This window comes from Callorhinchus milii, unplaced genomic scaffold (genome assembly GCF_018977255.1).
Source record: "Callorhinchus milii isolate IMCB2004 unplaced genomic scaffold, IMCB_Cmil_1.0 Scaffold53, whole genome shotgun sequence".
NCBI classification, from domain to species: domain Eukaryota; kingdom Metazoa; phylum Chordata; class Chondrichthyes; order Chimaeriformes; family Callorhinchidae; genus Callorhinchus; species Callorhinchus milii.
The window spans coordinates 351,223-368,775 of NW_024704794.1; the positions used below are offsets into that span (position 1 = coordinate 351,223).

Here is a 17,553-nt window from a genome sequence, read left to right on the forward strand (position 1 = left end):
TATAGAAGACTGATAGCAGTATACATAATTGATAGATTTTGCATTGTGAATACCAAATTAAAAGTATTCCTTTGAGAGCTCAGATAGTGTTTAATGGATATTTTTGTTAATTCATTCTTTTTAAGTAAATGAAATGCGTTCTGTAGCAGTTACACAGCCAGAAATGATGGTACTTAAAAGTATTAAGTACTTAAAAGAATTATAGTGGTTGGTATCACAACTTTTATAACTTGCAATGCTGACTTCTACAGTTTAATTCAGGACGTGTATGGTTCCAACCCAGTAACATGTTGATGCCACTCTTTGCTCAGTGTGCACTGAGGAGATAAAGAAACTGTAGAATATTAGATTTTAATCCTTTACATAAACTGAAGATTTTTTGCAACACGACTTGAAGCAATAAACTCAAATTAAAACTGAAGCCCTCCCGGTGTGGTCAGGGCGGTCAGTGATGGCTGTGGGGGGAGGGGCGGGGAGGGGGAGGGGCCTCAGGTCGCCTTCTGACGTTGCTGGTGACCGGGGCGGGGAATCGCATTTGCTGATTGGCTGCTACAGCCGTCATTATCAGGTTGCACCAATCAGCGCGCGCAGTGCTGCCGCGAGTCCCCGCCCCCCCCCCGGGCTGCTCTCTCTCTCTCTCTCTCTCTCTCCTTTCCTCTCTCTCTCTCTCTCCAGAACTTTCTCTCTTATTCTTTCCTTTCTCTTTCTCTCTCTCTCTCTCTCCCCTCCTCCTCCCCTCACGGCCCTGTGGGGCCGCGGAAGATGTCCGGCTCCATCGTCAGAGCCACCGTCAGAGCCGTCACCGCCAGGAGGAAGCTGCTGGTCACCAGAGCCCCGCTCACCCTGGTCAGTCACCGCGGCCAGACCCCGCCCGGCCCCCCCGGCCTGCACCCCGGCCCCGCCCGCCCCGCCCCCGGCCTGCACCCCGGCCCGGCCTGCACCCCGGGCCTCACCCCGGCCCGCCGCCGGCCTGCACCCCGGCCCCCCGCCCGCCCGGCCTGCACCCCGGCCCGCCCGGCCCGCCCGCGGCCTGCACCCGGGCCTCACCCGGCTCACCCGGGACACACCCACAGGGGCAGGGGGTACACTGACAGGGCTCTGGGGGAGAGGGGTACACTGACAGGGCTCTGGGGGAGAGGGGTACACTGACAGGGCTCTGGGGGAGAGGGGTACACTGACAGGGCTCTGGGGGAGGGGTTACACTGTCAGGGCTGTGGGGGGGAGAGGGTTAAACTGACAGTGCTCTGGGGGAGGGGTTACACTGTCAGGGCTCTGGGCGGGAGAGGGTTAAACTGTCAGGGCTCTGGGGGGGATGGGGTTACACTGTCAAAGGGCTGTGGGGGGCAGAGGGTTAATCTGTCAGAGAGCTGTGGGGGGAGAGGGTTAATCTGTCAGAGGGCTGTGGGGGGAGAGGGTTAATCTGTCAGAGGGCTGTGGGGGGAGAGGGTTAATCTGTCAGAGGGCTGTGGGGGGAGAGGGTTAATCTGTCAGAGGGCTGTGGGGGGGAGAGGGTTAATCTGTCAGAGGGCTGTGGGGGGAGAGGGTTAATCTGTCAGAGGGCTGTGGGGGGAGAGGGTTAATCTGTCAGAGGGCTGTGGGGGGAGAGGGTTAATCTGTCAGAGGGCTGTGGGGGGAGAGGGTTAATCTGTCAGAGGGCTGTGGGGGGAGAGGGTTAATCTGTCAGAGGGCTGTGGGGGGAGAGGGTTAATCTGTCAGAGGGCTGTGGGGGGGGGGGGGGGGGGGGGGGGGGGGGGGGGGGGGGGGGGGGGGGGGGGGGGGGGGGGGGGGGGGGGGGGGGGGGGGGGGGGGGGGGGGGGGGGGGGGGGGGGGGGGGGGGGGGGGGGGGGGGGGGGGGGGGGGGGGGGGGGGGGGGGGGGGGGGGGGGGGGGGGGGGGGGGGGGGGGGGGGGGGGGGGGGGGGGGGGGGGGGGGGGGGGGGGGGGGGGGGGGGGGGGGGGGGGGGCGAGGGGCTGTGGGGGGAGAGGGTTAATCTGTCAGAGGGCTGTGGGGGGAGAGGGTTAATCTGTCAGAGGGCTGTGGGGGAGTTTCAAACCATTGTGCAATGAAGTGGTATCAGTCACCAGTTCTGGTTCATCAGTATAATTAGACGCTGTGCGGTGGAGATTTGATGAGCCACAGTGCGCACAATGTCCTGTTCTCCTATCTACATATTTTGTTTACTGTTAATCTAATCTAATGCACATTGAGATGTCATTGCAAATTGTTCTCCATCAGTGCTGTCCAAAAAGAGATCACAGGGCAATAAAACAAACTCCAGCTACACTCTTCCTAATTCATCAAATTTGAATGTACTTTAATTTACAGTTAATACTAAACTGAGAGAAATTAATTCAGAAGAGGCAACAATATTCTTTCGAAGAGAGCTTGATTAGGTTTGCATTTGGGCAGATGACTGACAATGTCGTTCTATGCAAATAAATGTCAGTACTAGATATAGGAAATCAGAATAGGAAACACCTGTATCCCATTGGATGGGATATAAATTGTCAAGAAGGATGCTGAAGAGGTCTCGCTAGGGGTGTTAGTTGACTTATTGCTCACCACATCAAAACAGTCAGAGGCAGCAATAAACAAAGCAAACAGAATAATTGCTTGCAAATCAAAATTGCATTTTCAGATGCACTGTTGTCTCAGTCTGGCTCAGTTGATCGTACTCTCACCATTGAGTCAGAAGATTGAGGGTTCAATCAAGCCCCATGTCAGCACTTTGAACTCATAATCTGGACTGATATTCCAATGTACTCCTGAGGTGTGCTGCATTGCTGGAGGAACTGCCCTTCGGGTGAGATGTTAGACTGAGGTGCCATGTGCTTCTTTCAATGGATGTTAAAAGATCCGTCCCATAGTACTTTTCAAAATAGAAAGGGAATTTCTTCAGATGCCAATAATCCCCTAAATAAAATTGGTCATGGCTGTTTGTGAGACATTGCTGTGCGCAAATTGGACATTGCACAAATTGGACAAAATATATAGTCACTACACTTTGCAGTGCATCCTATCAAATGCTTTGAGACATCTTCCTGACGTGAAAGGTGCCATATCAAATGTAAGGATTATTTTATCATTATGGTTACTGATTGAATTAACTTTGATACCAAAGGCAGTGTAAGAAGACACTTTCCAGTTATACAACCGATAATTCAAATTAGCCTACAAAATACATCCTGTGAAGTGCTTCAATATGTGAAGCTTCCTGATGTGAAAGATGATATATCAAACACAAAGATTAGTAAGACCATGGAAGCATGAGTACACTTTTGGAGGTTATCCTGCTCTTTTACCACACATGAATGAGATTATAATGCATCAAATAGCCTGATGTTGTTTGCCATGACTAATTTTCCTAAGTGATGCACCTTGATTTTAAATTGACACAGTAAAACTGTATTTCTATTCATTTTGTCAAAACATTTAAGTACCTTTTGAACCTCTTTGTGGGTTTTGGTTCTTTTGCCTAGCTAATTCGTGACTACTTTAGATCATTCTTTTTTTTCTTTCAAGAGGAACTTTCTTTGAGCATATAAAACAGCAATATTTACATACAGATCAAATGTCATAAGCAAGTAAGCCAATTTACCATTTCACAATTTCACAATTTACTGTGGGAGTCCCATATTCACTCTTAAAATCTCTTAAAGTGGTCTTATCTCTGAGTCTTAAGGTTCTGGGTTCAAGAGTCAGGTCTTGAGTTCACAGTCCAGGATATGATCAGGCCCTACAACTGAAATTGGGTTTGTGTCCCGTTGTTGTAGATTTTTTCACAATTTTAAACATAGTTACTCAGATTGATATGATAAATATTTTAATAAGATCTTCCTTGAAGTCTTCCCTCTTTTAGTGTAGATGATCACAGCTTCCTTGGCCTTTTAATGGGCCATAATTCAGGGCCTCAATTTAGCTGTCAAAAACATGCACTGTTCCTTGTGTGCGGCAGTGCTTTTATCTCAATGCACCATGGATCTGGCAAGACACAGTAACCACCTGGATTGAGCGATATCCCAATATGGATAACTCTTGTCTCAGTCGGCTGGGCAGTACAACAAAAAGTTACATTTATACAGCCCCTTTCAAGTTGGAAGAATGTCTCAAAATGTCTTCGCATAACTATAGCCTGAGCTTTTAGAGAAAGCACAATCAAAAAGATAGGTCTTCAGGTGGGTTTTGAAGGCAGAGATTGATGGACAAGGTGAAGAGACTTGGGATACTGTTCCAGAGAGTGAGGGCAGAGTGGTTAAAGGCTGCCAAGGGCGGAGAGGTACAGAAGTGATTGGACTTACCCTTCCAAATCCTGCTGATTAGCTGCTGAGTACTGCAGAACTGCCTGGCTTGAGACCCACACTATCAAGAACGCTTCACTGGATTGAATCGATTCCATCATTCCTTTTCCAAGTACGTCATCCTGGAGCCAGCTCAGCTCTAAGGGGTTCCCGCTTAACCCCCAGCCCCCACACCACACACACACACACACACACACACACACACAGAATGGGACTGATTTGTATCGCAATATCAAGCATGATTTGGGCAAAGTCAAGCTGTGGGAAATTAGGGTGGAAACCTATTGGAAAGATATCCCAGTTTCTGCAAACAAATAATTATGACTTCAATAGCTTGCACTAGCTTTCAGGTAGAATGAACCTCTCCAAGCAAGTTCACTAGTTGGAGAGGATAAACATCTGTAATTCCTAGTCTAATTATATATAATAAATTGTATAAAATGAACACAATATATGTAATTTGTTGAACATTTTCAATTTTTAAAAAAATAAAATAACCCATTTTCTATTTTCCTAGACGCCTTTGGCTGTTACAAAAGTCAAGCAACTGCTGAAGGAAAAGCCTGAGTGCGTAAGTATCGTGGTTTTTGTAAATCGACTGCTCTTTGCCAAATGGATTTAGAAATATATCAGACAGGTTGCATTTTTTTCTCTCTGAAATGAAAGTGCTGAATGTCAAAGTGCATCAAATAACTTATTTTTGTCCCATAAGTCACTTCACTGATTGAGTTTGCAATTCAAAAGTAGGTTATTTTGAACTTCATAGTTTCCCTTCTTTTGTAGCATTTGAGATGAGTAAAATTCAATTACGTTCTCATGCCTACCCTTCAACAAGTCTGCTTTTCAAACAGCTTTCTATAATTAGGATTGTGTTTAACATTCACTTTTTTCTAACTGAGACACTCAGGGGAAGGACAAGTAAGGCACATAGGGCATGGTTCAAAATAATCAGCTTGATTAAAAATAACAAAAGAGGATGAAATAAAATGAAGCAATAGTTAGGTGAGAGCCAGCCTGGATTTTAAAAGCCTGCAGATTTTTAAAGGAGATGTTTAAGTGCCACAACATTGGGACAATGGATTAGAGTCAAGACAGCAGTGAAGTGTGAATTCAATGCAGAGAAGGAAGATAAGTAAAGCAGAGTATTTGGAACTTAAAGGAAAGTCAGTTGTTCATTGATCAAATGGAGAAAGACAGGTAAAGATGTAATTAAGATGTTGGAAGCTGGAGTTCAGACAGACAGACAGACATAGGGCTCAGGAATGCAAAAAATGTCTTAGAATAACTTCTCAGATATAACTTGTAAGGCATTTGATTAGATTCAGAGGCCCTGACCTCCGTCCAGCACCTTACCCAAGTGGCTATTTTTCATGTATGGCCTAGATAGTGAGTGTTGGCACATTATTTCCAGCAGGGTCACAAGATAATAATTAAGAGGAGAAACTAGGAGTTTTTCTTCCTCCTCTTCTTTTCTATAACCTGCAGCACTGAGTCAATTGTGCCAACCCCCAAAGCTAAGAGGAGGTATCAAATTCTTGGACAGTATGAGATCATAAGAACATGGGAAATGCTGGACAAAAAAAATCAATGTCCGTCTAGTTCGCCTTCCGCTTTCCTGACGGTCACATGCACATATGTCCCGAACTACCTATGTACTACTACAACAACAACATCAAAATTACATTTGTTTCGCTCCTTTAACGTCGGGAGGACTTCCAAAGGACAGTCAGTGTTTCGGCCCCAAGCTGAGGGTCAGGATCGGGGAGGGTGGAGGGCAGGGGGGTAAGGAGGGTGATCAAAGACACGGTCGAAGAGGAGGGTCTTGAGATGGGGCTTGAAGAAGGCAAGGGAGGGTGTGAGGTGGAGGGACTGGGATGGAGTTCCAGGAGGAATGGCTGAAGGACCGCCCGCCAATGGTAGGTAGGGCAAGTCAGGGGACATGAAGCACACCAGAGCCCGCTGAGCGTAAGGAGCGGGCAGGTTGGTAGCGGGTTAGGAGGTCACAGAGGTAAGGGGAACAAGGCCATGGACGGCTTTGAAGCCGAAGAACAGGATCTTCAACTGTGTCTCTGTGATGGGAAGTCAGTGGAGTCGGGCGAGGATGGCGGTGATAAGGGTCATGGAGCCTGGTGTGGGCGAGGACACGGGCTGCAGAGTTCTGGATGATCTGCAGCCTATGGAGGGAGGAATTGGGGCTGGTTGTTATGAATGCGTATATGAGGGTTTCGGAGGCCTGCGATGTGAGACAGTGGCAGAGCCGGACGATGTTGCAGAGGTGGGGCAAGGCAGAGCGGGTCATGGCGCGGATGTGGAGTAAAAAAGATAGTTGTGGGTCAAACAAGATGCCGAGGTTCCGGACTGGCTTAGCAAGATGGAATGTGCATCCATGGACAGTGATGCTGTCACCAGCATTGAAGAAAGTTTGCTCTCCTCCAGGACTTGATGTCTGACAGACATTCTGTCAGGATAGCAGTGGTCCTGGAGTCAAGGGTGGGAGGAGGGAGGTAGAGTTGGGTGCAATCTGCATACATGTGGAAGTTGACCCCATGTCTGCGAATGATGTCACCAAGAGGGAGCATATAGATATTGAAGAGGAGGGGATCAAGGACAGCATGAGGGGGCTAGAGGAGAAACTGTTTGAGGAGATGAAGTGGAGAGGTAGGATCTGAACCATTCAAGGACAGAACCATGAAGGTTGAGGTGAGAGGAGAGGTATTGGAGGAGGATAGACTGGTCAACGGTATCGAGTTTAGACTCCTAGCTCAGTATGACCATTGAGAGCTATGAAGTACACAGTTTTGATATTTAACACCTTTAAGGTGTTTGACATTGTTGATTTGAAAATAAGTAATATGTCCTTGTAGCACATTGAATAGAATTCATTAAATTGTCCTGTAAAACATATTATGCAATTTTTCAAAATCTTGTCTCTTGCAGCTTGGACTGAAGATTGGTGTTCGAACCCGAGGTTGTAATGGTCTTTCTTATACTTTAGAATACACAAAGGAGAAAGGAGAATTTGATGAAGAGGTAGTCCAGGATGGTAAGTATGTTAGTTTTTTTTAATGATTTAGAATGTTATTCTTTTCATTTTTGTTTTATTGTAAGTACAGAACATCCCTTAATCAATATTATAAGAGAAATGTTCCTAATACACTCAAACCCCAGCTCTCCACACTCCAGGTATCTGGAATTTACCCTAGCTGACTGACACGCCCCCCATTTTAAAAAATTCCACAGACCACAAATTTCCATGGGACCACATGTAACTCTCGGTGGCCCAACCCACCTAGCACACGCTAATGCATCGCTGATCAGCCCACGTGATCTTACAACTTCCCGCCTCATATCCTATCATATCATATCTCTGGCACCTGGTATCCTCGTAGGTATATTACTACTTTTTCTACACAGCAGTAGAAATGCATATTCAGTGCTGGTAAATACATTACCAACATTTTCCAGCACTGTATATGCATTTTTTGCCCGAAATTCTGGCTCAGTGAACTGGATCTCCACCGCCAAAAGTACAATCAGATTAGAAATCAAGATACATGTTTCCTTTTTAGAACTGTCATTTTTTTGAGTCCTATAACTTTCCTACCTTTCTGAATATGTATAAATGGCTTTAACTTAAGTAAAAATGATTTTACTGTTGAGATTTCATCCTGAACTTCCTCCATTATAACTAAAATAAAACCCATGTTGTATTATATTTCAGGGTAAATGATTGCTTAATTTTGAAGCAGGATTTCTAAACTACCAGGAAGTTGGGATCTTTGTATTTGTCATGAGAAAATAATGTAAAGTATAGTTTATCCCATGATGGCCTAACCAAATAGTTTTTGAGCTTGAATCTTAAAGAGTTTGATTTTCCACTCAAATAAAAACTTAATTTTCTTTTCCAGGTGCTAGAGTATTCATTGAAAAGAAGGCACAGCTGACAATTCTAGGAACAGAAATGGACTATGTTGAAAGTAAACTCTCAAGTGAATTTATATTTCACAATCCCAACATCACAGGAACCTGTGGCTGTGGAGAAAGCTTTCATGTTTAGCTACAACATACTTTTGGATCCACAGTGAATATCATTGGATTATGAGGCACTGAGATTTAGGTCCACAGGTATAGACACGTTAATCTGTGTGGGGGTAGGAGACGGGGTAAAGAAACCAAAATTCATTTCTGGTTTGCATTTTTCCACTAACCAATGTATTTTGCTCCTGAGGGAGAGTTTAGCACTAAGTGCTGTGGTGTAAATTAAGCTACTTACACTTCTTTTCCACTCAGTCATTCAAAATGTAATGTAATATGTCAAACACTTGTACTGTATTTTTTAGCTGATGAGGTAAATGAATGAATGCCATACTCCTGTCAGGAAGTAACATTTCTCTATGAACAAACCTATTGTATTTGGTGTCCTGGTCTAGCCTTGTGTGTATTTCCTTTTTAGTTAGTATGTTTGTTAGTGGATGATGTGCCCAGATATATTTGAATGTTCATTTAACCTTATTAATTTGGGTTTACAAATTTTAATAGAAACTTGTTAAATGTCTATAAATTTAGCATTTAAACTTGCTTTCCTGTTTGTCCCTCACATTCAACAAAATATGTGATTTCTCACCCTTTTTCATTCTCTAAGACTGAAATGTAATAACTTAAAAATGTTTAAAGGCATTACCCTCGTAATAGTATTTTCATTAGAAGAAAAGGAGGAGATTTGTTTCCTAACCACTGCCAATGCTGTATGTTGGATCACGGGTAGTACACTTTAGCTAATATTGAGAGTTTATTGACATAAAGAGTCTGCCTTGTTTAATAGTGTATCTCACAGTTTGATGGTCCAACGTTCTGCCTCACTATCAAAATCTAGAATATGACTATTTCTTGTGGACTACTAAAAGCTCACTTATTAAATGAGTTATCTGGAAATAGACAATTACCCTTTCCCCTTCCCAGCTTCCACTTTAGATAGAAATGAATACTTCCTAAGGAATATCCTAAAACTGATAATGAAGACTGGTGCTACATCATATCCCAGAATTGGGTTAGCTTGATACCTCATAAACAAGGAAGTCTCAAATTGTGATCATCTATATCAAATACAAGGATTATTATTATTTATTATTATTATCTCCACTAGTGGGATTTAGTCCTTGTGTATTTTTATTGGAATTTATTAACCGTCCATTTTAGAAAATTGACATGAATTTGTTACCAATTGTGGTGCATTATATCTATTTGATGTTTTACTTCCATTGGAACTGTATGATGTGAGTGTTAAATAATTGGAAGTTGTTTTTGAATATTATTTTGAACATTCTTCATTCTAGATTAATTTTCAAAAGAAACACTTTGAATGTTTTTGCATGCAGTGTTGAATTCAGATACTTGCTCCAGTAGCTTAATGCGTAAAGGCACCAACTTTGCAAAAGGTTTGATTCTGTCTGTGCTGAATTAGCTGATCATCTCAAACAGCATTCAGGGTGCTAGGATTGGCCTCAGCATCCCAGGGTTAAGGAAAAGAAAATTCATCCAGGGTTCACATTCTTGACTGCTATCCAGTGAGTACTGCTGAAAAGTGCTTGTGTGGACATTGGGTGAAAAGTCTCACACATGAGGAATTGGCACTCATTCAAGGCACTGAGACGTACTATACCTGGCAGTGCCTTTATGACCAGAAGAGGAGAAAAAGTGAGCAAAAATACCAGGATATTCAATTGTTTTGTAGCTTTATGCGCACAATGTATTTCACGATATTTTAGTCGAAATAAGGTGAATCATGATGGTGTAAGCATGCATTTCCTGGTCTATGAGGCCGAGTGTGCATTTATCTATTTTCAAAACAAATAAATTTTAATATCAAAGATGGTATGAAAGTAAGTTCACGGTCATTCATTAGGCACTAAAAAATGTCAATTCCATATAGAAAACTGAAACTTGACAAGATATCCTGAAGAGCTAAATAAAGTCCTAAGAAATGAATAAAAACACTGGATTTACTGCAAAATAAATGACTGCTGAGGGTATTTAAGGGAAAGTTAAATCAAGAAATGAAAAAGCCCTGAGAAATTTAGAAAACTGCCACAACAATTGGTAACGTATTTCAGGGTTCATTGTTCAGGAACATTTTCGAAATGCAGTTCTTTGACCTGCATTTATTTGTAAATAAATCACTGAACAGATCAACTTCAAGATCCTCAGACTCGTGTTCAAATCCATTCACTCTCTTGCACCTCCCTACCACTCCAACCTCCTCAGTCCCCAATCCACCACCCGGCACCTCCTCTCGACTGACACCGACCTCCTGCTCATCCCTCGCACCCTTCTCCCCACCATCAGAGCTCGTGCTTTCAGTCAATATGCCCCAAAACTCTGGAACTCTATCCCGCAATCCCTCCGCCTTGCCCCCTCTCTTCCCTCTTTCAACTCTCGTCTGAATACTTTCCTCTTCGACCGTGCATGTGGCCACCTCCACCCCGGCTCGGAGTCAGGTTCCGCCACTGTGAAGCGTTCTTGAGACGCTACCCTGCGTGGAGGGTGCTATATAAGTGCAAGTTGTTGTTGTAAATCACCCTGGAAATTTCCTTTAATTTGGATTTTTTTAAAAATCTTGCAAAAAATTTTAAAGCAGGTAGAAAAGAACCAAACACACATGTATAATATATAATGGCTTAACAGATGTGAGGTCCATTGTCGTTTTATGGAATAAATCAAGAAATATTCAATCAAGAACATTTATTTTGTTGGCCAACCAAACTGATTGACCACCACTGTCTTCAATGTATTGCTTCATATTGTGAAACCATTGTCTACAATGTTTTTATCTGTCACCATTTTGACTCACACTGTATGTCAAAACCTTCTATTGTACTGTTTTCTAGTTTGTTATGCACCCTAAAATAAAACTTGACAGCACTGGAGAAATGTTCCCCAATGACACTGAATTGCTTAAAATACAGATATTTGAGGCTGAAATTCTCATTGTCTTTAAATGTAGAATTATGCAAAATTTTGGAAGTCTTAAATTCAGTCATAATTTGAAAGCCTATTTTCTCACTTCTTTTTGAGTTCCAGCTGGGAAAAGATCCCAAGGCAGAAGGCAGACTAATATTTTGAGACCTGAATACAGGGAGACTTGAATAGAAGAGTAAAACTGGGCTGTGGCAGTGAGGATGTCATGTATAATGTGCTTCAACTATTTCTTCCTTGCATCTGGAGGTAAAGGTTTGAATGTAAATTAGAACAAATGGTTTGAAAGCCCGCTTCTAACGTCAAAACTGGCAATCCTGTTACTAAGGTTATTAAAACTATATCTGAAGAAAACACAGTGTAAACTCAGTAGGTACCATGCAGTAAAACCAATAGCAAAATTAAGATGTTCAATTTTACTTTTAATGTAGGTAAGAAGATAAAAGCTTCATTGTCGTTTGGTCAGCTTGGGTCAGTTGGGTCAAAGGTTGTGGGTTCAAGACCCAGAGCAGGACTTTGAACTCCCAGTTCAGGCTGTGTGTAAATTGGCCTCAGTGCTCAAAATGTACAGTCACTACACCCTAGAGCGAATCCTGTGAAGTGCTTTGAGACATCCTCCCTGCTTGAAAGGCTGTATACCAAATCCAAGGAATATTATGACTGTGCCATTTGTTAAGAGGTTCAGAAGAAACTTCATAACCAGATTTCTGGAATGGTAACATAATTTTAATATCTTGGGGGAAAATTACCCCTTCAAAATGAAAATGTGTTTTCTTTAACGCATCTCTTATGCACAATGCTTTCAGTAATTTAATCTGAAGAAACCTATATATAATGTATTAATGGAGCTTCTGGTTACTAACCTGCATCAGAAGAATTCACCTCAAAAGTTGACTCTCCTTTTTGTTAATGTTGTTAATACACTTTGAGTTCTATATACCTCCTGAGATTGTACTTTGTTTTCTATCCCTCCCCACCCTCCTGATCCCATCCACTTGACTGTCCAGCACCTTGGGACGTCCTCCTTACATAAAGGTGCTATACAAATTTAATTTGTTGATGTTTTTCATTAGTTTAGTGAAATTATTGACCACGATTATATAGAAGCAGACTTCCAAACCACTGTCCTGGTCTCTAGATATAAGGGGGAAAGTGTCTGGAGCACATATTCAACGAGATAACACCATTACACACTCCTCTTATCATCTCTCACAGCTGTTCCTCCTCAGTTGCTCTCCCACACAGGACCCACCTTTCAGCTTTAATCTACAAGACCTGCCCAACTCTATGTACTTTGAATTACAACATAAAACGTGCACACATTGATATGAGATTAGCAGCATTTTTACAATTTATTCATTGTGATAATGCTGCTAATTTGTTACTGTTTGATATTTAAGATCATGCTGAGTAACCTGTCTCTCCCCCGCAACTTCCAATCTTCCCTCCACAAGCTAGATCATCCAGAACTCTGTGTCCTCTCCCACACCAGGCACTGTGACCCCCACCCTCCACTGGCTCCCCATCCCCAGAGGACAGAGTTCAAAATCCTCATCCTTGCCTTCAAAGCCCTCCAAGCAAGGGCTCCTTCCTACCTCTGCAACCTGTTCCACTTCCCCCGCCCGGCCCACTCCACCATCGTCGGCCAGGCCTTCAGCCTTTCTGCTTCACCCTTTGGAACTCCATCCCACATCCCTTTGCCTCGATCCTTCCCTTCCCTTGCCTCCTTCACGTCTCAAAACCTTCCTCTTCGACCAAGCCTTCGGCCACCCTCCTGCCCAACACCCTCCCCAATCCCAACCCTACGCTCAGGTCCAAATCCCTGACTGTCCAGTGCCTTGGGATGTGCTCCCAACATGAAAGGTGCTATTTTAAAGATCTGGATAATCTAATTTTCTATTGTATCATAACTTTCTTTATGATACTTTGTTTCAAGCTGGTTCTGCGGCATTGAAGCACCCTCTTGAAATTTCAGGAACTAATCTGCCATTCTAGAGCAAAATATGAGTGCAGCAGAAGAGGATGGTAACTTAATTTAGTTGGTAATTTCTACTGGAGGCCAAAGATAACCTTAGGCTCCTTTCTCCACCAACAACCACCTCCTTTGCCCACTCCAACCATGTTCTCTCCATCCTCATCTCCAACTCCAAATGTGAGATGGACTTCCTTGAGTTTAAAAATTGAGTGGATTTGCACAATTGCCTCTCCTCCACCCTCTATCTCACCTATGGTCCTGCCTCCGCTTTGCTCCTTCCTCTCCCACCACTCCCCTTCTGAACTCCTCCAGTCTTGTTTCCACCTTTAGCACTGAGAATGTCCTAGTTCAAAGTCACCAATAACATTTTTTCTGTCTGCAACTAGGGCTGCTTTTGTCTCTTTGTTCTCTTCTACATTTCTACTGCCATTGACACCATCGACTATTCTATCCTTCATCACCATCTCTCCTCCCAGCTGCAACTCTATGGTTTGGTTTCCTGGTTTCACTCCTACCTATCCCAGGGTCTTTATTTTTGTCTTTCCCAATAACTTCTCCTTTTTGCCCCACATACTCACATTTGGCATTCCTTAGGACTCCTTCTTCTCACTATCTATGCGATTCCCCAAAGTGGCATCATTTGTAGGTATGTGGTCCATTTCCTCATATATGCAGATGATACTCAATTCTATTTCCCCGTCTCAATCCTCGTTTTCAGGACCAATTGCCTTTCAAATTTCAAATATTGAATCCTGGACGAGTTCTAACTCTCTACAACTGCTGAAGCTTTCAACCACACCTTCATCATGTCCAGGTTCAATTATTCCACTGTGCTACCCACTAGACTCTGCAGTTCCTCCTGACACAAGCTGCAGATAATCCAGAACTCTCCAGCACCAAATTCTGAAACTCCATCATCCACATTCTTGCTCAACTCACCATCCCCAGCAGATACAATTCAATATCCTCGTCACCACTTTCTAATCCCTCGATGGCCTTGCCCAGCCCCGCGCCTACAATTGCAGATGTTTGAGCCCTTAGATCCAAGAAAAGGTTCACAGAGTTAAGGCTATTCTCGTTAGAATATAGATGAGGGATGCAAGATGCAGATCTTTAAAATATTGGGAGGAATAGACATTATAGACTCATCAGCTGTTCCACCTGGACCATGATAGCATAGTCTAGTTTAGGACAACTTGAGGCCCACGGGCCACATTACTCATGCCTAGAATAGTCACATGGGTCACAAATTAGCCATTCTTGGTACAAGAGAATAAACTAGATTTATAATTTAAAACCCTCATGCTGGATATGAGAGTAATTTCTCCCCCGCATAGAATTGATATGTGAAACAAAAAAAGTTGACTATTTTATTCAAAAAGAACTGACTGAGCATCTGCTTAAAATCATCATTGAAGGATATAAGTACAACAAAAACTTGCATTTATATAGGTCCCTTCCCTTGACCCTAACTTCTGAAACTTCCTCTACCCCCATCTCTCCATCTAAAAATTTACCTCTTTGACCATACTTCTCCCTTTGTCCCCTCGTCCTCTCTCTGCTTCCTTGTTCGCCACCTGATCTGTGATTGTGAAGATAATAATAATAATCCTTGCATTTGATATAGCGTCTTATCACGTTTTCGAGATAGCTCAAAGCCCTTCACAGAATATACTGTAAAATGAATTGGTTGTATATTTTGTGGGTGAAACGCGGCAGCCAATTGTGGAGAACAGTATCCCACGAACAGTCATGAATTGAATTTTTATTTATTTCTTCACTGTCTGCTCTCTCTCCAGAGGGAAGCACCCTGTTTAATCTGATTGTATAATATAAGATGTTCTAAGATGTTATGCTATTATACAAGGTCCTGTACAAATGCAAGTTGTTGTAAAGATTTTAAACACCAGGGGGTACAATTTGAAAATTAGGCAATCAGGATTAAGAAGGAAACTTGGGTGGAACCTTTTTTTCATAAAAGATAACAGGAGACCTGAAACATGGCGATTTCAAACTCAATTTCCTAATAAGGACAATGACATGCTGAAACAAATTAGCAACTACAGACCCAGTTAAACAACAGTTAAACTACAGTCTCAGTTAAACAAATATCAACATTTTGGATGCTTTTAATTTCAATCCTCTGAATTCAAAGTCTAATCAAACTTTGCAAATCTATTCTCTCACGGAATATAATTTTAGGTTATAGCGTTATTTAGAAACTTGGTAAACTAAATTATCTACTTACTGAGAGATTGGAGAATCGTCTGCTCTCAAATCACAAGCAAATATCTCTTCAGTTCTGAACATAATGCAAACCAACAATTTGTGTTACCACCTGACACCCAGGAAGAAGAATAGAGTTTAAAAATTAAGAGGTGCTTGAAAGGAATACTGCAGCCTAGTCACTCTCCTTATCCATTATGGAAAGAAATTGCTCTTTAAACAAAATCTTTGACAATTGGAAGTCATTAATGGCACATCGGTAAGTTAGGTAACGATGCCCAGTATAAGTACTGTTGAAGGTTATCATAAGGTTATCGTCATTCTGTACGATGCTAACTTTATGGTTTTATTTTACTATTTGCAAGGTCAAATATGAAGCAAAAATTCAAGCCCTGATTTTCTTTTCTTCACGCTATTAGAACATATGCACTGGGCACAGGACCATGCCCTCTTAATCTATACATACAACAATGAATTGTTGCTATGTATGTGATTCATATGCATTTGAATATCTTATTTTATTTTTTTTCAATTATTTTCCCTTTCTCCAGAAAAGTACATTCGACTGCGAACAGCCATCTTCTGATATCTTTCCCAAATGAGCATTGTTCAAAAACAGAGGCTGAAACTAGCTGACAACAATAGATCCATTAACCTGATCTCAATAATGAAAAGGAAAATACCGTAATCATCAAAATAATAATAATCCTTGCATTTGAAAAAGCACCTTATCTCATTGTTGAGACATCTCAATATATATTGTAAATGTTAATTTACTGTGTATTTTGTGGGTGAAATATGTCAGTTAATTGCGCACAGAAATGTTCCAAAAACAGTCATGGAGAGTAAACTAAAATATTCCAATGACCAAATGTTTTTTTTGAGGGATTGTTACCCCTGGAAAGTTATCCACCAATCAACTAACAACCAGGTTCCTACTTACTGCGAGGTAAGCAGAGAAGTGTGGAGTAAGGAAACTAGCTTAAGGTTTCGTCCCGCCCGAGAATCAAACCCAGGTCCTCTCGTAATCGAGGTGATCGCGCTAACCACTACTCTACAGGACTCTACCAGAGAATGTGGAATGCCCTGCATGGGAAGGCTGTAGGGGCCGGATCAATAGGGAATGGGGAGACAGAGACTTAAAATGTAAGGAGTGTTAAGAAGTATGTTACAATGAGAATAAAAAACCTGCCACAATCTATTAAACTGGCAGAACAGGCTCAATGGGCTAAATGGATGGTCTTCCTATGTTTCTCAAAGAAATGCCTGCAGGAAAATAACCAATTAAATCAGCAAAAAGCCCTGACTGATCTCATAGTTTTTTTTGAGGTAACATCTTTGGAAAGTCACATAATGTTCTGAACCTAAATCTCCAAAAGGTTTATGATAACGTCCCAGTATTTTGTAACCATTTATAAGGTTTCGGTAAATTGCTGGCCTCCCTGAGGTTTTTTTACCTGATGGTATTCTCTCATTGTTAGAGCTGAAGTGCTCCACATGTATTTTTCCACCACTTTTTCTCTCCTAATCCTCTCATGAAGGTGCTTAGCTCTGTTTGCCTTCTATTGAGATGGTTCTGCGTAAGTCTATGCTCTATGAATAAAATTGGATGTCCCTCTATTACCTCACCTAAGTGGCTCAATAGAATGGGTTAGATAGGTTGCAGAGTGTTGTAATTGCTGTAAATTATGGGTGTCTGTGGGTCATTGTTGTTTGCAAATTGGCTGCCACGTTCACCTGCACTTTACAGTAAAATCCCATAAAGTGCTTTGAAACATCCACTTGGTGTAATAAGACTATAATAAGTCTATACCAAATTTGGGGATTCTTATTATATCGTTTTCATACCCCTTTTTAAGTTAGGCGCATTGTTTTACAACCTTTTTCTCTAACTGGTTTAAGAAAAAGATAATTTTAATGGGATTGTCATTTATGTAGATGCTTTTCTCTAAAAATCTCATTATTTCTAATAGTCTGACTGATCTCAAGAATAGGACCTCAAGTATTATCTGTCAGTTACTAAGATATTGACACTTTCATTTCATAATTTGACAGACATGATTTAATGTCTTCCGTATTAGAT

At 42.2% G+C, this 17,553-nt stretch overlaps 1 protein-coding gene across 1 annotated transcript; it reads left to right on the top strand.

Annotated features, from left to right (window-relative positions):
* Nucleotides 1–699: 699 nt before the first annotated feature.
* LOC103188168 (iron-sulfur cluster assembly 1 homolog, mitochondrial) lies at nucleotides 700–10,237 on the top strand. The gene is made up of 4 exons (XM_042345475.1): nucleotides 700–846; nucleotides 4,815–4,868; nucleotides 7,235–7,340; nucleotides 8,206–10,237. The coding sequence occupies exons 1-4, from the start codon at nucleotides 763–765 to the stop codon at nucleotides 8,352–8,354; spliced, it is 393 nt and encodes a 130-aa protein (XP_042201409.1). The 5' UTR covers nucleotides 700–762; the 3' UTR covers nucleotides 8,355–10,237.
* Nucleotides 10,238–17,553: the final 7,316 nt, after the last annotated feature.

Coding starts and splice junctions, on each gene's coding strand:
- LOC103188168 (XM_042345475.1), top strand. CDS start 763: ATGTCCGGCTCCATCGTCAGAGCCACCGTCAGAGCCGTCACCGCCAGG. Junction 4,869..7,234: donor TGAAGGAAAAGCCTGAGTGC/GTAAGTATCGTG, acceptor TGTCTCTTGCAG/CTTGGACTGAAGATTGGTGT. Junction 7,341..8,205: donor TGAAGAGGTAGTCCAGGATG/GTAAGTATGTTA, acceptor TTTCTTTTCCAG/GTGCTAGAGTATTCATTGAA.